This window comes from Maylandia zebra, linkage group LG20 (genome assembly GCF_041146795.1).
Source record: "Maylandia zebra isolate NMK-2024a linkage group LG20, Mzebra_GT3a, whole genome shotgun sequence".
NCBI classification, from domain to species: Eukaryota; Metazoa; Chordata; class Actinopteri; order Cichliformes; family Cichlidae; genus Maylandia; species Maylandia zebra.
Window position 1 is genome coordinate 32432196 of NC_135186.1, and position 21502 is coordinate 32453697.

Below are 21502 nucleotides of genomic sequence, written 5' to 3' on the forward strand. Positions count from 1 at the left end.
TGTTACAACTATCCCCGGTCTCCCCTACTCAGTTTTTCTATTTCGTTTTTCTAAGTAAAGAACATTCCTGTACAGGGAAGTACAAACCCTCATGGGACTGTTAAGGTTTACCTTCAAATACTTAATGTAGTCGTTCCGTGATCAGTATTTCCGTTATGCTGTGATGTTGTGCTTAGACTTTGGTACTTGTGGATTTGTGGTTTCCAGGATTTATATGACCAAGAATGGTGTAAAGGGTTAGCTATTAACAATCCACCGTGACTGAAGCTCAAGCAGTGTTTGATTCAAGGTTGTTGTTTAAATGGTAATAAAATCATTCTTCCTGTAACTGTGCAGAGACCTCAATGCTTATCAAACACTTTATTACAGTTTAGCAATCTGTGGTGTTGTTCTCTGATTAAATTCTTTGACTTCAAGTGTGTCATCCATGTATTTATCACCGACTTTTCTTGATTGATGATCTGCTCCAGCTGAGCGCCATTGACATCCCCGGGCCAGCTGAAGCTGTTGGTGAAATGCTTGAACTGGTGAGCAGCGTGAGAAAAAGAATGCATGCAGAGTGCTCCTGCACTAAATTAATAATTAATTAATCAAATATAGTTGTCTCACAATGTAACATTTGGAAACCAGTGCATTATATTATTTATTTTTGCAATATACGATGCCACAGATCTGAGGTTGAGCAAACTATTGTTGCCTTCATTCTTTTCCATCCCTAATGTACCCACACAAACTTGCTATTTCCATTTACGTACACATTATTTATATTTTATATTTTGTGCATATTTTATAATGCAGATTTCAATGATGCAATCTAGATCTAAAAACTAAATGACAGCAGTTACGCAGTGATTTTGGATTGTGTGTTAGCTGTGTTTCTTTATGTGAGATGCTGTGATTTATGTGCACTCAATATACTGACCTACATCAGAAATCTGGCCTACATTCTCAGCTAAATTATCATCGCTTTTATTTTTCTGATTTTCTTATTTTATATTTATTTATTAATTTTCTTCCAGTCCAGTTTTCCTGTGAGGCGATGCCCCGCCCTAACAGCCTCACACAGACAAAAGCTCGAAATGCTTCTCTGTTTCTGTCCTAGAGGATGAATACACATCCATGTCGTCGATCTGCCTGCACCTGCGTTAAAGCCATCAGCATGCGAGCTCTGCTGTGACAGGTGGAAAACATGCTCGGTCACTTTGTCGGGTATCAGATTCCCAGTTTGCAGGATGCATTGCGGTAAGTTTCAACGCCATGAAGGACCACTCCCATCTCTACAGCATTCCCATCCTCCCTCTCTCCTCTTGGTGAGCAGCTGCTTAGACCCTCCCTGTTTCACAGCTGCTGAGGAGGAGGAGGAGGAAGGGGAGTGGAGAATGTTCTCTCAAGAAGTCCTGGCTGTCAGCCATTGCTGCTTCCTGTCCTTCTCTTTCATCTCCTGCAGTTCATTTTGAGTGTAGCAACCACTAAAGGCTGGCTGTAAATCATACATCCTCACTGCCTTGCTGAATAATTAATGAGAGAACCCACATTTAGGTGGCTACTAGTTTATACTGCATCAAGGATTTCCCCCTTTTCTTTCAGCCTTACTTAAAAGCATTAAGCTACATGCCTTTTCAGGTGACTCCCATTCTTAACTGGATTTTCAGATAGCTTAAAGGGACGGGTTTTAATGTTGTAACTGCAGACTGTTAAGTCTTAGTGGCGTTTAGGTTCTCTAACACAGCCATTATGTCACATAAACTGCAGTTCAGCCGATTTCAGTTCCTCAAACTGGACAGAACCAGAAGAAGCTCAACCCACACTGGGTGCTGCCGAACAACAGACACACAGGCGGACATGCAGCCACGTGATCGGCCCACTGAATGACATCATTGCAGAGAATCTAGGACAAAGAGGGAGGAGAGCCGAGGAGCTGGCATGGCAGGCAGATACCATGGCAGACTCCTGCAACATTGGGTGCCCGGATGATACCAGCACCTGTGGGGTGGATGCAGCAAAAGCATCAATATTAATGCACTACATTTCTGGAAAAATAAACAATAAAATCCACAAATATTTACAGTCGAAATCTCACCAAAGAGGACAGCTTTGTATTGGTTTGCAGCTTGCCACACCTAAATAATAGATGCTCAAGCCTCTATGCATAATAAATGAGCTTTGTTTGAATTAGCCCTTTATTCAGTGAAAATGAAATGAAATTCAGACTTCTTCTTCAGCCGCTGCTATTAAAATTTACATTGCAAGGAGCTCGTGGACAGTCTTTCTTGTCATGTAATGTATGAGAATATTTTTCACAAAACAAAAAAACGTAACATACCCACATATCCACTAGTAAGAATCACGATATTTATATTTTTCTTGTTTCATTGCTGGCTTCTAAAATATTAATATATTGTACTTCTCTTATTTAATTGCAAAAACATTTAGGAGCTATGTCAGAACTGCATCAGCCACCAAATGGTGGTAGTAAACGCGTTTTTTTCCTCCGTGCACAGGAGCAAATCCCCTGCCCTGCCTGTATAAATCTGGTAGCGCCGCCCTCCCATTCAGCAGTTGTTGCATCGACCCCGTTGGGTACAACACGCAACCCAAACAGACCCTTTTTTTTAAAAAAAAGAAAAGCCTCTTTCTTCACATTTTCTCCTTCTCCTCTTCCTCTTTGAGCCTCAGACGGAATCATGGTAAGATATTTCCCTTCGTTCGTCTCTGAAACCGTTTTTGTAAGGTGGAATTTCAGGTTAGTCAGGCGCCGGTGTCTCGGTTGTTGAACGGGTTTCCCATCGCTAGAAAACCATTTTAAAAACTCAGTAGACACATAAACGCATAGAATAGCAAGTGTTACCGAAACACTCGATATAGATATATTTTAGCGTGAAAACAAATCGTATTACACAGATGATGCACAGATTTGGTCTGCGGCAGTGGCACGATGTGATTGGCATTGTGTAGAGATGAGAACAATGCACAGAGTGGCGTTGTTTAGACTGACAATAAAGACAGTAGAGCTGCTTTTCATATAAATGAATAGCATTATTTATGTCAATAATCACATTTTTTGTCATTTTAACACGTAAAAATCATAAATCTGGCACCTTACAAACGCACGACCCTGTTTAAAGGCAGGGAGGGGCAGATTGGGTGGGGATGGATGGAGAAATTAAATTGCAGCTATCATTTTTAATTCATAGGATGCAGCAGCAAATGTGTTTTTAATTTAATTTAATTCAAAGGTTAAAGAAAATAAATTGACACAACAAAATGCCTCTATTTTTATATTTGTCCTGAAATATTAAATAAACCTACACTCTCGAAGACGATTTGTGTTCTGTATGATGATTTATTAGGACCAAATTAAGGTTTTGTGCATTACAAAAAGACATAGATCTAATTAGCTAGATTGATGTTATGTTTTCTTCACTGTGATTTTGCATCCTCAAGACATGGAAGCAAGTGGAATATTCCAGGCTGTGTGCATTTGAACAGGGAAATCAATTTGCATGTGTGCTTTTGCTTGCAAAAGAGGGGGAGAGGTAAGAGGGATAAAAGGACAAGAGGACAAAAAACACTGGAGGGAAGAGGAGAGCGTCCTGCCTCTGGGGGGCTGCTGCTGTCAGGCATTTCTTTTCCCTGCTGTTTGTGGTGCAGGGAGGTACCTCCTGCTGCACTGCTCATCTCAGATAGAGGGAGCAACAAAATGTGTCCAATTTTAAGATGCATGTCTTGAGAGAGGTTACATGTAAAAGCAGTGACAAAATGTGGAATAAAATCCAAATTAAATATAGATAGATGACCTTCTTCTTTTTCTTTTCTCTCCACAGCGTGAGTGTATCTCCATCCATGTTGGTCAGGCTGGTGTCCAGATCGGCAATGCCTGCTGGGAGCTTTACTGCCTGGAACATGGGATCCAGCCGGATGGACAGATGCCCAGTGACAAGACTCTCGGAGGAGGAGACGATTCCTTCAACACCTTCTTCAGTGAGACTGGAGCTGGAAAGCACGTCCCCAGAGCTGTTTTTGTGGACCTGGAGCCCACTGTCATCGGTAAGTGTCATCACCGCTCGCTGAACACTAATGTAGGAAAATTAAAAAATCTTTAAAGAAAAACTAACGTAATGTTGTTTGCATAGATGAGGTACGCACTGGTACCTACCGCCAGCTGTTCCACCCTGAGCAGCTGATCACAGGCAAGGAGGATGCTGCCAATAACTACGCCCGTGGACATTATACCATCGGGAAAGAGATCATTGACCTGGTTCTGGACAGGATCCGCAAACTGGTGGGTGAATTCAAAGCAGCTAGTATAAAATGTATATACGAATTAAATTATTGAATGAAGTAACTCATGCCTGGTTGTCATGTCTTCCTCTCTGTCCTCAGGCTGATCAGTGCACTGGTCTTCAGGGCTTCCTGGTGTTCCACAGCTTTGGCGGTGGCACCGGCTCTGGTTTCACCTCCCTGCTGATGGAGCGTCTGTCTGTCGACTACGGCAAGAAGTCCAAGCTGGAGTTCTCCATCTACCCAGCTCCCCAGGTGTCCACCGCTGTGGTGGAGCCCTACAACTCCATCCTGACCACCCACACCACCCTAGAGCACTCTGACTGTGCCTTCATGGTAGATAACGAGGCCATCTACGATATCTGCCGTAGGAACCTCGATATCGAGCGTCCTACTTACACCAACCTGAACAGGCTGATCAGTCAGATTGTGTCCTCCATCACTGCTTCCCTCCGCTTTGATGGTGCCCTCAATGTTGATCTGACAGAGTTCCAGACCAACTTGGTGCCATACCCCCGTATCCACTTCCCCCTGGCCACCTATGCTCCAGTCATCTCTGCAGAGAAGGCTTACCACGAGCAGCTCTCAGTGGCTGAGATCACAAACGCCTGCTTTGAGCCAGCCAATCAGATGGTGAAATGTGACCCTCGTCACGGCAAGTACATGGCCTGCTGCCTCCTGTTCCGTGGTGATGTGGTGCCCAAAGATGTCAATGCTGCCATTGCCACCATCAAAACCAAACGCACCATCCAGTTTGTGGACTGGTGCCCCACTGGGTTCAAGGTTGGCATCAACTACCAGCCCCCCACTGTGGTTCCTGGTGGAGATCTGGCCAAGGTCCAGAGGGCTGTGTGCATGCTGAGCAACACCACTGCTATTGCAGAGGCCTGGGCTCGCCTCGACCACAAGTTCGATCTGATGTACGCTAAGCGTGCCTTTGTTCACTGGTACGTGGGTGAGGGTATGGAGGAGGGAGAGTTCTCCGAGGCCAGAGAGGACATGGCAGCTCTGGAGAAGGATTATGAGGAGGTGGGAGTTGACTCCATTGAGGGTGAGGGAGAGGAGGAAGGAGAGGAGTATTAAAACAAGCATTAACAGATAATAATTGATTGCAATGTGTTCTTGAATGCATTCCAAACAGAAATGTTTGTCAGTTTGGCTGTTAAGACTAAAAACTCCTGAAAATGTCAAGTTTGGCTGTCTTCTAAATAAAACCTCTGTGATGTGAAGTCCTTTGCCCTGTGTTTATTCAACCCAAATACATATTTACAACAACAAAATGATGCAACTCCAAATTTTGAGCTATAATTTTGAAGATTCTGTATTTAAAGCTCAAAGCTTGTCAGAATATATACGTGGATATATTATGTTTTCTTAAACATTAACAATGTCTATTATAATCAGAAGCTGGACAACTAATTGGTTTCAATTTCAATTACTTCAACAGAAACCCAGTACTTTTTTCTACCTGGTGTCATTAATTCATGCGTGAATAATCATCAACAATTTAGAAAGAATATATCAGTATCTCAAAGCTGTTATTTATCAGTGATGAGAAATAAAATTAATTAATTGTGCAGTCCTCTGGTTGCCACATAGTAATTCTCTTTTTTCTACTTTTTACTAATGAAGAGTTAGAATGAGAAGGAATGCAGGGTCAGATTTTACATGAATACAGAAAGGTATTGGGAAGTACTTCTTTAATCCCCCAATAAGCTCTGCAGAGCATCAGTGTAGTCACTTTATTGGCAAAAACATAAATGAAAGACAACTCTTTTAAGTAATGTTTATTGAAAAAACATTCAAACTTTGTCCAGATTTATGCATTTATATCTACCACACTTGCTTTAAGTAGGTACAAAAAAAAGATCAGCGCATGTTTAAGGTATAATTCTAGGAAATTGTTTGATTTCATCCTAAATATAACACATCAGTGTCTGTAATTCAACAGATGCTTAAAAAAAGTATTTAAAAAAAACATCCCCGGTGCTTGTGACACCCATAACCACTTGTATTTAGCTGTGTGAGGCTGTGACGATTCACACCGGCTTGTCCTGCAGCAGAGGACAGTTGTCCACGACTCCTCGCCGGTTCAGGATGTTCCAGAAAGATGAGGGTCCAGAGGTGCTTTGAGCCCCGCGGAGCTGTGAGCCTCCAGACACAGTGACGTCTTCCTTCAGAGGACGGTAGGACTTAAAGCGCCTGTCGAGCAAAACAATCACAGGCTATTTTTAAGCATTTATGATTTATTCATGTTAAAGTATGAAATAATAATGTTAACAGGGTTGCCTTCATTAGTAAACCAACAGATTCTTATATGCACATCACTTCCACTCTACATAACCTTTTAACGATTTTAAGTTCACTGACAGTAATGTTGTGTTTTTCACTCTCATTACACTTTTGGTGTCTTTTTTTGCTGCAGCAGGCTTCTGTTTGTCAAAGAAAAACTCATTTAAAAAAAACTCTTTATGCTACATGTTCAGCCCCAAAGTAAAGGCCTACAAATTTGTATGTCTTTTTACCAACCTGTCATGTTTGTGCATCAAAGACTGTATATCAAAGATGGATGTAACCACAGTGCCGTAGCACAAGTGGTCACCTTCATGTGAAAAACCACAGTTCCTCTTATGGCTGCTTTAGGCTGGTTCCTCAACCGAGTCAGTTAAAATACTGGACATGTTAACAGCCTGCTACAAATAAACACTTTGATTTCTCATTTTTGTTTCGACCTTTCATAACGAGCTTAATGATGATATCTAAGTTAGCTGTTGGCTGCATATTATTTTTACCCTATTCCTCTGTATTCCTCTTAAAATATATGAAACAAGAAGCACTTCGAGAGCACAACCCTTCGCAAAGGCAGCTCACTCTCTGGGCAATATTTACTTTTAAGGGAATAGTATTATATGTTGCATATATTATATTTTAATATAATATATAATAAAATAAAGTGAAATTAGTTGAAAATGTGAAAATATTTTTGAAGTTTTGTTTTGCAAAAAATAATATTTATTCAGAAACTTTGCACGTGTTCAAGTTGACATGTATTTAAATTGTTATAACATGTTACTGTAACATAAATAACAAATCATAACCATTGTCCTTTACTAAATGTTGAATCCCCATATATCATTCCCTATATATCTTTTTGTTATCAATACAAACAATAGCAGTAAGAAACAGAGTTTTAAACAGATCTATATAACGTTGTTATCACTCTGACTTTCACATCAATCTCTTGACCTTGACGCAGAGGAAAGAGGTCATGAGTGGCATGATATTTTAAATCTCTATATAGCACTTTCTAAAAGTTATAAGGCTTTTTGTCCATTTTTCCACCAATAAATCATTAAGTTCAATCAAGTTGACCTTGAAAACTTTTTTACTCACACACACATGCAATCACTACCAAAAACAACCTCCTTGGTGGAGGTAATAAGAAAACAGCCATCTAGAAATAAGTTGGAGTTCTTACTTGTAAGAATATGCCACTATTCCGACTGCCAGAACAAATACCAGGACACCCAGCAGCATGGCGATAATTTCCGACGAGGACAAACCAGAGCCTGAAACAAGGATCACACTGTCAGGTCGAAGCAGACACATCAAATGCTGTCAAACCAAATCAATTCATGTTACTGTTGTATGGGGGGTTATGTTGCATACCCATGTCAACGTGGACTTTGGCACTTGTTACAGCTAAACTGACATCATTGGTCAAGGAAACATTGATGCAGTAGACACCAGAGTCATTGAGGAAGTGGTGGAGTACCAGCTGGCACTCTTCTGATGGCTCCACCATGTTGCACACTGAGTGAATTGGCCTCAAGCACTCAGAATCCAAAAGCACACTGCAGACCTCTTTGGGAAGGCTGCAGGAGAAAGAAAGTGAGTAAAATCTAACTGTACACTTTAAAGTGTGCCTATTTTTACTCATTTAGAGGTTCTTGCTTTGATTCTTGGACTCTACTAAATAGCTTTGCACTACCCAGAGTTCAAAATAACCAGTTCTTAATCAGATACTGGTTCAACTGTCTTAAACGTCTTAAATGTTTTAACTTTCTTTCGATTCCCTTTAAGCCAACTTTCTTCTGGTTCTTTTCTTCCGAAGCCAAATTTCTTTTCACAAAGAGAAGGCTTAAATAGGTTTGATAATAATAATAACAACCAAGAACAGAAGTAAAAGGGGGGAAAACAACATTTGAAACAAAAAAAATAGTGTATATACTGATGAGTGTTATAATGGTTATCCTTTCCCCTAATTTCTTATCACTAAAGACATACATAAAGGCCAAAATCACATATTAGTCATATAGGAAGCTGAGGCCTCATATGGAAGACATTAATTATTCAGCACATTCATATTGTGGTAGAACAGGAGACCTGTAAGCAGGACAAAGTAGACTGGACTTCACATGGTCAAATTGTTTCTGCATGTCTGGATTTTCTTTCTTGTTTGGAATCATATAAGCAGGGACAGTCGTGAATCCATAGTGTCTTAGATATAGTTATTTGCACCACATAATAATGCAGTGCAAATAATTCATGCTGTTATGCGAATAAAATCAAAATCTGCTGCTTTCTAATTAACATGGTTATTATCTCTCTATTTCATAGCCATTTACAATCGACTATAATAAAAAATAGACACTGAAAACAGATTTTAATGTTAAAAAAGGATCCATTTCTCCTGATTCAATTAGTTGGACTTGGTTACAGTATGACAGAGCTCATATCTTAGCAGATCATCTGTACGATTATGTTATCATCCCCTCAAAAACTTCCTGAGGAAGCAGACAAACGTTCAGCTACTCTCCCCTTGGCCTCAGACTCACACACGAAACACTTTGACAGTCAATGTTATCAGGAAGGCTGAGTGCTTGGAGCCATCTGGAGCCTGTTTACAAAGGAGCCTGTGTATAAACCGTTCTTACTATTGGAAATGTTCCAATAGATGACTAGATTTCCTTTAGAGGCTTTCATTTATTCTGTGGCAGCTTAAAACATGGTGCAGGACCACTCACCTTCCCAGGCAGGTCACGGTGACATCCAAAACATTTTTGTTCATCCTGGGTGTTGCCATCACTGTATTGTCCATGTGTACAATCTCTACTTTTTCAATTCCCTCTGAAAACAAAGACGCAGAGAAAGAATCTCACTGATAATCACCTTTTAATTTGTCTCTGGCTGTGTTTTTTACATTTAAGGAAAAGGGTACAAATAAAACTCACCAAATATTTCTATGCTGGTGCAGAAGGATCCATAACGATATATCACACAATCGTCATCAGAGGATTTTTTGTCGGCATCCCTCTTAACCAGCACAACAACTGGAGCTTGTCCCGTGAGTGTGACTGTGCGCTTAGTGTCTGGTGAGAACAGCCAGAGAATTATTGCACAAACAATTCATACTGGCATTTGTAAGTTGCACCAAAGACACATCAGCAACTTTTGCAAATTGTTTTGGCTGCTGTGAAACAAGATTTGCAACATCTTTAATTTTACAACTGCATCACGAGCGCAAACTGATGCAAAAGCAAGAAAATGCAAGACAGACAGCTGTTAGGTTAGTAAGATGAAATTTATGGAGTAAGATTAGTTTATATGCATGTTTATTCCTGGATTTCCTTACTTACTTCACTGCTCCTTTAACATGTCGACTCTTATTTTGGTGCGTTTTGTAGCTTCATAATCAAATCACATGGAATAAGGTAAAATGGACTGAGATCTCCCAGCCAGCATGCAAATCGCATGTAAAGATGATAAAGTCCAACACAGCTGTTTGAATTTGCTCAGCTTGCTTTGTACAATGGTGGTGTTTCAAAAAACATTTACATTTGAGGAAATCACTCAATGATCTTATCCTGATCATCTGACAGTTCGCTTGCTGATATGTTTGCCCTTTAACAGGATGCTTTGTTGTTTCTGCACATTTTAATAAGCTCCAGTATTTGACAGGGAAAGTATCTGAAAGTAATAGATATTTAATAGATTCCCAGATATTTTTCTAATCCACTCTAGCCACGTCTGTAGATGGACATGTGCGGCATGCACGTGGCAGCTGCCAGTCCATGGTGTGCATGAAGTAATCCATGAATTGTCTCTTTGTGCAAAACAAGAATCTCAACTGATGTATGACTGTAAGGCGTGACTGCTGAGTCACTCTCAAGTCATTCAGCGGCTTGACAAAAAGGAAAAGTGACAGACGGTTGAACATTATACATTTAGAATCTAAAATCGTTATCCTTATATAATCTTTTTGAATCTATAACTGCTGGTGTGAAATGCAGAAGTCCAGTGCAGGTTACAAGTTTTTACATCTAACAATGTCATTTAGACTCTTAATGTATGCTAAAATACATTTTTATAAGCGTTAATATCTCTGCCATAGTTTTTAAAGTTTCAGTAATAGCAGGCCGTTCAATTTCAGATTTTATATTTAATGTATGTAATGCAATGAATCACCAGTTCACAACAAAAGACCCTAAAATTTTAGCTATAATATAGCAAAAGAATCCAGCGAACAGACCAATCAGATCACTTGTGAACAGCACTTGGCCACAGTGGGAACAAAGAACTCCGTCTCAAGAGGAAGAGACTGCCGTTTGAGGTTTGGATTTGAGGTTGAGGGACAAGAGGATGATGGAGAGACCAGGTGTATGAAACAACTGTACATAATGCTTTAATGAGAAGTCTGTGTGAGTTTTATGTGTACGAATCCTGCACATGTTTCCTCATGTGTGGCTAAGCTTGAAACATTTATCTTCCAGGAAACTTTTGACTATTTTCATGCAAATGTTGCTCACCTGCTGTCAGCCTGTTCCCCGCCTCTCTGTGAGCTAGCAGCTGGTTGATGGGAGACGGAGTCTTTTCCACAGTTGGCGTTTCCTGGGCCAACTGAGTGTTGGGGGCAGTGGAGGCCTCGTACTCGGTGTTGTCCTCTTCCGTGTCCGAAGGACCAGTGTTGACATTTACACCAACTGACTTGGTGGAAACCAGAACAGGCCCAGCAGACGCCAGTACAGGAGCTTTCACTGCAAACATATTCATTTACGTTCATGAAGGCAGGATCAGTATTACACACATATCTATCTGTCTGCTCTGCATTTCTCTCTCCTCTTCTCCCTCACTCCTGAACCAATCAAAGCAGATGGCAGCCCTTCACTCAGACTCATTCCCTTGTTGGTTTCTTCCCCTAAAAAGATCGTTCTTCCTCCCTTTCATCACCACTTTCTTACTCATAGTGGATCACTGGAGTTCTTTACCTTATATTATAAAACACTTCCTGTATTTGCTCACAGTAAACTTTAATGTTTTAAACTTGTGCTCATCTTGAACTTAACTTCTGATTATTGCTGCTCCTGTCACCAGGGGGCAGCGTTTTACAAGTTGCTGTGTTAAACTGCTTTCAGATGCACATTTTTTCTGTTTGTTTGTTTGTTTTGTTTTGTTTGGGGGGAGGGGGGGGGTCTTTTTTCTTTTTAGCTCCAGCCCCATTTGCTTAAGAGATTTTTCCCATTCAACTCCTGAAGAAAGATATGATTAACTAACTGCACCATCTTGTGGTTCAAATAGGTATTACATAAACGTACAGCCTGACCATAGTTTAACTTCATTTGATATCTCACATTATTATTTTATATATAAAATCATTTTGGTTGTTCTTTCATGTTTTGTTGATAGTTTTTAGACATTACATAGTTTTTAGACATTATATACTTTGCATAAAGATTTCAGTTTAAACATGTTATTATATCTATTGCTGAATTTTAAGGAAGCAACATTAATTGTTTTTATTATGGGTATTTGTAAATTCCACTGTTGTATTTGTCACATTTTTAACATGCTGTGAGTCTGAATGACTTCTACCATGACCGCATCTCTCTTGTAAAACAGATTTTTATTTCAATGGGACTTCCAAGTAAAATAAAGAGAATTAAACAAATAAAATGTAGTGTAGTGCTTTGCATTTTAACTACACTTTCACTTTGGCAACCCAAAGGTCGCTGGTTCAATTCCAGCTAGAGACACAAATCCCTTTGGGCAAGGTTGTATCAGGAAGAGCCTCCAGCATAAAACTTTGCCAAAGCAAACATGTGGAGTGACTCGCTGTGGGATCTGGCAAAATTCACTTTATTTTGGCTACTTTATTATGTTTTAATTCATATTTTCACTCCAAATGTTGAATTCATCAGCAAGTGAGAGTTAATGTAATCATCTATGTGCATAATAATACTGACACAGTGTTGACTTGACATTTGAAAAGAAAAAAATGGAAAAAAACAAACCTAAATCTAGAGAATAATGAGAATAATATTTTTCATGTTAGTAAATGACTCAGACTCACTAAGTATTTTTATGATCCTTTAATAACTGTGTGCTACCTGTGGTGCCCGGATTGTTAGATGGACCAGGGGTCTTGGTTGGGGTATCCACTGGTGGGTCACAGGCCTTGTCCGGGATGACCGCCTGGATCACCACTTTAGGTTTGAATGAGCCTGAGCTGATGTAGGTGTGAGTGACAGTCAGCTCTCTGGAAATCAGAGCCCCGCTTGCATCCCCAAAGTCCCAGTTGAAGGTGATGTCTGCGTTGCTGAGGTACTCGCTGGGGTCGTGGAGAGTGATGGTGAAGGCGATCGCCCTGTTCTGGATGAAGCGCATGTCGGCCACCTCGATGTCATTGACTTGATCCAAAGAGACAGCGAAGGGGATTTGATCTGAGGAGGACGCCAAAGCATGATGTTAACAAATAAATGAGCAACAGATTTGCATTTCATGACTATCATGAGAGAACGTGAGAGCAAATATTTCCCCTCACTCCTTTATTTTAGGCTTTATTAAGCAACAAACAGATTTATTATGCTTTTGATGAATGTTTCAGTTAGCATCTTATTATGCAGTGCACTCTTATTTTATTTCATGCATATCTCTACTAAATTATAATTCCACTATTTTGTTCCTTTGCCTGACCTGAACGCTATGTTTCTGTTTTCTGTCTGTTACTAACCAGTGATGGAGAACTGTGTGGAGGCATATCCCAAAGGAATGAACTTCTCTTTGCTGCGGTAGTGGTAGATAACGATGTCCATGGTGTAGGAGCCCAGAGGGATGTCATCTGTGCCGATAGTCAGGGAGGAGGAGGGCCCGTCTGCCACCTGCCAGTACTGACCTGCCAAATGAGCAGCAGAAGCCCAGTGAGATAACACTGAACAGATCGTTTAAAGAGAAACTGAAGTGCTTTTCAATGCTTTCTGACTTGTATATAGATATACAGTCATAATAAATCTCAGTACAAGAAAACAAAAGTTTCAGCTTCAAGTTTCTTCACCTCTCTTTAGCATCGTCTGTTACTTTGGATGTTTAAACCCAGGTATTTAAACTCACCTGCCTTCACTACCTCTACTCCTTGTTTACCTTTCCACCTGTTTCCCTCTAATTCACACACATATATTCCTCTTCACTCCAGAGCATCTCCACCACTCCAGGCTCTCCTCCACTTGTTCTCTGTTCTCACTACAGATCACAATGTAATCACAGCCCCACCTTCAGTCCGTCTGCCACTCCCACTGCACACCTCACCACTGTCGTGTTTTCCTCATAGAAGCATTTCATTTTGTTATTCATCTACTCATTTATTAATAGAAGTGAGCTCCTCTCACCCCAGGTCTTCCACACAAACACGTAGGCGGGTTTCTTGTCTTTTTTCACTAGCGTTCCATCAGGGAACACAGCCTCCCAGTCTGTGTTCTGTGTTGGGTATACTGGCTCAGACTCAAGATGCTTTGTTCCTGTAACAGGAAGAGAGATTCTAATAATTTATGATTTCACAGATAAGCCCCTGACATGCTGTTGTTAAATAAGTGATGGTGCAATGTGGAAAGTTATTATAATTCATTACTATTCTTCCTGTGGGGACTGGCCGCTGCAAAACACTTTTAATTGCACTGATTAAATAAATGCATTAAGTCACTGAGGGTCAAACGTGCATGCGTTACCATTGATTACGCAGTCTTCAGCCCAAACCACGTCTCCATCAGGCAGCACCTTTTGTTTGTGTGGAAACTGCAGGTCAATAGTGAAGGTAACTCTGGCTCCAGTCAAAGTTGGGGAATCATTTCCAACATTAAACGTCACTTTTCCTCCTGTCCCAAAGACAGAAATGAAAGTATCTGTCAGTATAATACTTCATTCAGGACAATAAAAAAGCAAATAAATGAATAAAATAAACATCTTTAAAGATAGACAGACAGACAGACAGACATTTAGATTTAGATTTAGATTTAGATTTAGAAGAGATAGTTTACAACTGATGTACCTTTCCAAGAGTCTTTGTATCGTGGGTCTCCATCTTTCCAGATCGGGTACATCTTGGTGTTCCATGACGGGTAACGAGTGAAGCGGTTTTTGGGCTCTGAAATATCGGAAATAAATATTTAAAACAGAATACAAACTCTCCTCCATACTAAAGATTTAATTTGTTACTGTGGGTTTAAAGCTTTCTTGTAATTCTCTGTTATCTGGTAGTAATTAAACAGAACGGGTGCCATTAAAGGGAGTTGTCCCAGTGATTAAAACTAATTTTTGTAGTTCTCACAAACCTCTTTGTTGTTTCTTACAGCAGCCCAAAAGTCACTGTTGTTATTTATTTATTACTGGAGCTATGATTTGATTTATAAAATGTAGCTGAAGATGGATAAATAGATGAATGAGGGGTTTTGCAGTATGGAGCTCTGATCTCAATCCCTCTCATGTGATGCTCAGCTGAGTGTGTGTGATTAACAGCGTCACATGCTGGGTTGAGTTTGGATTAAACCTATTGGCAGATAAAGACTCTCCAATTATGAATTTAGCCTCAGTTATTTTACAGCAATCACTTTCCTCTTTCAGTCAATTCATGGAAAACCTTGAGTGAACATTAGATGTGTAAAAGGTTTACTCCGGAGCTGAGGCAGAATTTAGTGACAGCCGCTCAACTTTATTATTTATTCAAGTTTTGGGTTTTGTTGCCCATCATTTAGGAAGAAAGCTCTTCAAAGGCTGGATAAGAGGAATTATTACAGCAATCGGTAACTCCCAGCTCTTTTTTATTTACTGTAAGTTTTTAAAGTGAGTGTTTGGCTTCTTGTTCTGCAAAGACTGAATTCTGTGTTATTCATGTGTCATGTCTTTCATGCATGGTTGAGTAAAGAGGTCAGAGGTCACATCTTATTGACCACAACATTGTACCGTTTTATTACACATGACTCTGCATATACATGTCGCTCTTTATGTTACTACACAGGTTGTATTTCTTATTTGTGAAGTGACAAAACATTAAGTTTAAATTCCCTCTCTGAGGAAACCTGTGATCAAAATTAAACAGACATGCTGAAGAAGCTTTTATCAAATATTCACAGATTTCTGTGGAAGTATGCAAAGTAGAGCCATTTTAGAGAGATAATTCTTCATTTGCATTTCAGAAAACTTGTAATATAAAAATAAGATTCTCAGTGTAAATAATCATCTACACAAGTTTCATGGTAATACCACATCTAAATGTTTCTATTTTTACCCCATATTCATAAAATAATCTAAAGAGTTGTGGCTTAGAAACAAGAAATAAATAGATTGTATTATTTTTTTCTTTGTACAGTGAGCAATTTTCTAGTTTAAAAAAACAAATATGACGGATAACATGAAAGAAATCAAATCAAATTTGTATTCTTCGGGGTTCTGAAGGTACTTGGACATTTAAAACTGTTGTGTGGACAAATGAATTCCATAAAAATGTAACTAAATCTGTGTAAAATACACGTAGTAATGTTTTAATCACTCACATCTACAATCTCAGTAACAGAATGCTACTACTTTACTTCTACTACTTTAAATGAATGGTTCAGTTATTTGCAGAGATTCATATAACAGTACACAATAACATTTTAACACACCCAAAACTCACAACATTATAAAAATAGTCTTCCAGTATGGCAGTAAAATGCCAGTTAAATATTAATGGAGTGTATGAAACTTGGGCATATTTATAATTATTAATATTTCTTCATACTTCAGCTACTTTTACACAGTTGATTTTTAAAGCTTTCTCCAGGTTGTTTGTTCATTTTTACGTTTGTGATGCTGAATCAAAATCTCATCCTAATACTGAAAATTCTCTCTTTAAATCTGAAGATTTCTAATCTAAATCATACGTGACTCTGCGTCTTCCTCTTACTGCTTAAAGCATTTTTAAATGAAAAAGCATTTTCTTTACTCACTTGCCACAGTTTGTGAAGCTGCTGCCACCAGCACCAAAAGTACAGCAGACGTCCACATCATCTCTGTGAAATATCCCGTTAGTGAGCAGCAGGCAACAGAAAACTGGCTTTATAAACGGTCTGATGTTTGACCTCACGTGATGCACTAGCAGCAGAAACGCCTTCTTCCTCCACTCAGAGTTCGGGGCGCCTGAAGCAACAGGCCTGGTGTGCATAGAGTCAAAGCTCGTCTCAGGGATTACAGTCACACCTCCAGCTGGGAAAGAGCCACACGATCACTTAAGGAATGTTTACGGTAATTCCACATTTAACATAGGTTCACAAGTTCACAAGTAAAAGTCTAGTAAGTACTTTCACTCAAATTCTGCATTGGCCTACTTAGCATTACTCTACTAACATCACATTCTACGCTACATTTAAGAGGAAAACATTTCACTTTTTACAGTACATTTTTACAGCTGACATTAGTATTTATTTTGATTATAAAACCTATATAAAACATATAATTTATGTACTTAATTACTCAGACTCGGTTCAGGCTCCAGTTTAGCCAACCTAGATACTAAAATGATACAGTGGCATTAAAGTATCATTAAGCTACATGTCATCTAAGGACTTAATGCATTTTTGCATTGATTTTACTTTTTTCTTAAATTTTTTTATTACCAAGTAATAAACATTAGTGATATTTATTATCATGCTAATGTGGCTTTGTTTGTTTTTTTCAGTTCAGCTCAGTTACAGTTAATTTTCAGTCGACTTCGTCCTTTCAGTTCAGTTTCTATCATTTGAAAATCTTTCGTTTTCAGTTCGACATCAACATTACAATTGATGTTATTTTACAAATGTTTCATTTTATGAAGGTAACTGACTCCCATATCAGTATTTATTTTACTTTAATTAATTTTATAACCTTATAATATAATTTGTAGTAATTTATGGTCAATTTTTTAAATTTCATCTAATAAAATATTTTTCAGCCTGGATTCAGTATTTAGTTTATGCAACTGTAATAACTATATAATTAAAATAATTCTGCATTAACATGTAACTTCAGATTTTAATTTAAAAATAAAGTTTACATTTAAACAAACATGTCTGAAACTTTCAATCTGTTCATATTCATCAGATTGAGAGAAACACATATTCTGTCCAATCCATCTTTAATTTGATTTATTTATTGTTTGTTTTTATACCGACGCAGAGATGAAGAGAGTCTTTGATCATAACTGTTAAAAAGAGTTCAAAAACATCAGTTGCACACCGAGATTCCAGCACTATAGACAACATTGTGATATAAAATTATTACTAAGTATTCAGATGTAATGCTTACTGTCAGTACCTGCATATTTGCATCACTTCAAACGTATTGTAGTTATTCTGAAGCATTATTAACGTGAACAAATATATAAAAATCTTTGTTACGATACACCAGGATCCCCTTTAAATCATGAGGGTGAAGCTAAACGGACTAGTGTGCATGATGTGAGGTTAGTTTGTTTATTGGTTTGTTTGTTTTTTTAATCTTTTACCTTTTTGTATGAAAATGTATGAAAGAAGAGAGAGAGAGACTCTGTAACCATAACAGCACAAAAGTGTACAAAAATAACTGCTGCATGTTACTGATCCTGGACTGTTGACAGTAATTCATATGATAAAGCTTAAAGTGTTATCATATGAATATCATTACTTGTTATATACTTTTTCAAATATCACAAATATTATCATTACGTTTATAACTGTTTACTTGTGTAATTATCCAAACCTTTATACGTTTTCTGCTTTTTGTATTTGTTTTTTGTACTTGTTTGTTTTTTGATTGTATTTAGATCTAATGTAAATCATCTGCCAGCATAATGAAAGACAACTTAATGATTCAACAGAGTTCAATACACCAGGAACAGACGATACTGCATTCTGTTGGTCTTAAAAGTAAGTATGAAAGCTCCTAAATCTCTCCAAAAGTCACCTGATCCATCTCTATTATGTATTGATTTACACTGAAATGCTGTCAAATCAAAATCATAACAAACTGAACATAAATAAATGCATTTTTAAAAATGCTCTCAATCTGTAGAAGTTATAGCAGTTATATGCTTCACTGTGGCATTGAGATACACCATAATATCTGAAATGTTAGGTAAAATGCACAATGGAGAGGGTTTGTTTTTTGTTTTTTTTACATTTTATTCTAACAATAGGTCACACACAATGCTAAGCGAGGCCTGCAGAAAGAAATGGGAGGAATGCAACCTTAATGAGGATTACTGAAGGGCTTGTGACTCCTTAAATTCATCCGGCTTTGTCCTTCCAACTTTAAAGTCACTCTGCTCAAAGTTTTATTGTCTCCGTATCATATGCCAAACGGCCACACGTTTTAAACCTCTTTTCAAACAATGTCCACATTCACAGCAAATCCTGATCAGACCTTTTTCATCTGCTGAACGTGAACCCTGTAACACCCCTCAGGCCTCATCTCCAACATGTACCGCCCCTTAGCATGAAAATAATGATAAAATAATGCAAAAATTTAAAGAAATAACAGTAGATTAGTCGTAGATTAGAAAGATTTCATTGATCAGCTGCTAAAATGTTACTAAGTTGTAATAACAACATTAATTAAAATTTTAAAAAAATTAAAGCTGTGATTCCAAACCCAGTATAACACACTAATCCAAACCAAGTGATGTGGAGAAAAAAAAATATTATAATTTTGCTTCAGAGTTCTGTCTTTAGAGATTTTTTGATATTACTTAATGTACACCAGATTTCAAGACTGTTATACACACATTTCATTCAAGATGTAAACCCCCTCCTGAACACTGGAAATGAGGATGAAGACCAACAAATAACCTCCTGCAAAACAAAACTTTGACTGGACCCTTAATTGTGTTTCTACAAGTTACATAAAATGGGATTGATGGTGGGATGTTGTTGCTATCTGCAAAAATCACAGATGAATATAAGACTGGACCAATCCTCTTATTTAACTGCAAGAAAATGAACCTCCACTTGTTGCTTTAGCTTTGAAGCTTTTATTTTACTTCCTGGTGTCAAAATTCAGTGTAAACTCTAAAACGGACTTTTTCTCCTTGATGTGACCTGGTTAGGAGGCTTTGCCACTCCAACATGAAGATCTTCTGTCACAGAGTCAGTTTAAGCCTGTCTCAAGTCGGCAGAGAAAGAAGGTGCACTACGGTGGACTAATGTTGCCTTTTATTCATCTCCATATTTGCTATGGGAAGCTGCACTGGTTTGGGAGTAGCTTTGTGTGTCACATTTGCTGTGAGCCCGTGGCTGTGATGGGATTGGATTGGATTAATTGAAGGCAGGTGTATTTGACTGCAGTGATACTCTAGTCGACGAATAGCCCACACTACAAATGCTGCTTTGATATTTTGTCTCTCTGTGCAGGTGTGTCATATGGCCAGATCTAAGACGACTCTGTGCAGGCCAGGACTATAAGCCGCAGCCTGAAGGCAGAGTTGGGTTGCTGAGGCTGGAGTGATTACTGGCCTTCTACTTACTGGGTGGTGGGTCTGTGGACAACTGCTGATCCCTGTTAAAGTCGTTGACATGTAAAATACAACTGACTTGGGGCATTGTTGACTCTGGCCTTGGATTGTGTGTTTTATCCATTTTGCAACTGCGACACTGGACTGTTTTATGCTTTCATTTTTGTGCCATAGGGAGGGGTTTTTATTTATTTATTCTGACTAATAGTAAACTCAAATTTAATTTCTATCACCTTAACAAACATCACCAAACACACAAACTGTTTGTGTGCAGTTTGTCTCACAGTGTGTTGCTAGCTAAAGGTCCAGCTGCTGTATTTCACAGGGAAGAAACAAAAGAGATGGACAAAGATAAGAAAGACAGGACAGGAGAGGAAGAAGAGACGTTAGATTTAAAGGTAAGGATTCCTCATTTAAAGCTGACATGCAAGTCCTCGTGTTTTTAAATCAACTATTGGGTCTGTACGTGTGACATTGTGTTTTTTATATTAAGAAACATGCTGCTAAACAAACTGAGGTAAACTAACTGTGTTATTTACTGTGACATGAAAATCCTCTGTAGATTAGTGCAGGATCTGTATTGTTATGGATTTAAAGTAAAGAACAGTGTGTGACTGGTGCACAGTGGCTGTGATTTCACAGTCAGTAAGGTTACATCAAGTTTAGCAGAGATAAATCTGAAGCTAAACTCATGATCCTGAGATTCATTCACTGAATTCCACCTTTATACCAACTTTATACTGTCTAATATAAAGACAGCATAAACAGTGTACTGTCAGTGTAGGGGATGGAAGTCAGCCAGGAGAACTTTTGAGACATCTGCTGACATCTTGTTGAATTCAGTTGTGTAAATCCACAAAGAGCAGGAGGTCAGCTGATCACAGCCTGTACAATATGAAAATCTAGTGGAACTCTCAGTAGTGGGTTAGGGTTAGCCCACAATGAGTCAACTGACTTTTAGGGTTGCTGAATCCGCTTTAACTCCTTGCCTACACTTTTTCCTCTTTAGAGGCAAAGTCATCCTCTTCAATGTAGGCAACAGAAAATAGAGCTGTTTTTATTTTCATATTTCTTCTCTGCTGATGTTCTACTTAACCAGTTCAAGCTGAGTTACCTTCATTAGGATTAAAATTTAGACTGAAATCTCCTGCTTTGGATGTTAGTGTTCCTATCTACTAAAATTATTTTAATACTACATTAATATAGCACAAGGTTCAGTTAGCTTTGCATTAAAATAGGTGGTTTGAAGATTGGGGGCGGATTTGAGGGCAAAAGTGGGTCTAACCTGCTACTAAAAAGGTATCACTAATGAGTTGTATTTAGTTAGTTTTCAATTAAGTTTAATTCAGTTGTATGTATATAGTGCTAAATCACAGCAATAGCTGCCTCAAGGCGATTTATACCGTAAGGTAAGACACTGCAATAGCACAACCATCACACCGCGGGCTCTGT

General features: G+C 38.6%; 2 protein-coding genes and 1 long non-coding RNA gene across 3 annotated transcripts; 2 read left to right on the plus strand and 1 right to left on the minus strand.

The window, feature by feature from the left end:
- The first annotated feature begins 2528 nt into the window (after nucleotides 1-2528).
- On the plus strand, nucleotides 2529-5510 carry tuba1c (tubulin, alpha 1c). The gene is made up of 4 exons (XM_014407458.3): nucleotides 2529-2687; nucleotides 3825-4047; nucleotides 4134-4282; nucleotides 4384-5510. The coding sequence occupies exons 1-4, from the start codon at nucleotides 2685-2687 to the stop codon at nucleotides 5362-5364; spliced, it is 1356 nt and encodes a 451-aa protein (XP_014262944.1). The 5' UTR covers nucleotides 2529-2684; the 3' UTR covers nucleotides 5365-5510.
- A 543-nt stretch (nucleotides 5511-6053) lies between these two features.
- On the minus strand, nucleotides 6054-16674 carry pmelb (premelanosome protein b). The gene is made up of 12 exons (XM_004560273.3): nucleotides 16536-16674; nucleotides 14600-14695; nucleotides 14280-14426; nucleotides 13944-14072; nucleotides 13292-13453; nucleotides 12669-13001; nucleotides 11091-11318; nucleotides 9516-9653; nucleotides 9309-9411; nucleotides 7951-8156; nucleotides 7760-7850; nucleotides 6054-6483 (listed from the first exon to the last, which is right to left on the minus strand). The coding sequence occupies exons 1-12, from the start codon at nucleotides 16594-16596 to the stop codon at nucleotides 6321-6323; spliced, it is 1857 nt and encodes a 618-aa protein (XP_004560330.2). The 5' UTR covers nucleotides 16597-16674; the 3' UTR covers nucleotides 6054-6320.
- LOC143414462 (uncharacterized) lies at nucleotides 15200-20442 on the plus strand. The gene is made up of 3 exons (XR_013095080.1): nucleotides 15200-15377; nucleotides 18419-18467; nucleotides 19646-20442. It is a non-coding gene; the product is annotated as an uncharacterized LOC143414462 (long non-coding RNA).
- Nucleotides 20443-21502: the final 1060 nt, after the last annotated feature.

Bases quoted from the DNA above. Each gene is read 5' to 3' on its own strand.
- pmelb (XM_004560273.3), bottom strand. From the start codon at position 16,596: ATGATGTGGACGTCTGCTGTACTTTTGGTGCTGGTGGCAGCAGCTTCA. The intron at 9,654-11,090 runs GTGAGCAACATT...TGTTCTCACCAG, and splicing joins GGGGAACAGGCTGACAGCAG to ACACTAAGCGCACAGTCACA. The intron at 9,412-9,515 runs GTGAGTTTTATT...CTTTGTTTTCAG, and splicing joins CACCAGCATAGAAATATTTG to AGGGAATTGAAAAAGTAGAG.
- tuba1c (XM_014407458.3), top strand. The intron at 4,048-4,133 runs GTAAGTGTCATC...TTGTTTGCATAG, and splicing joins CCTGGAGCCCACTGTCATCG to ATGAGGTACGCACTGGTACC. The intron at 4,283-4,383 runs GTGGGTGAATTC...CTCTGTCCTCAG, and splicing joins TGGACAGGATCCGCAAACTG to GCTGATCAGTGCACTGGTCT.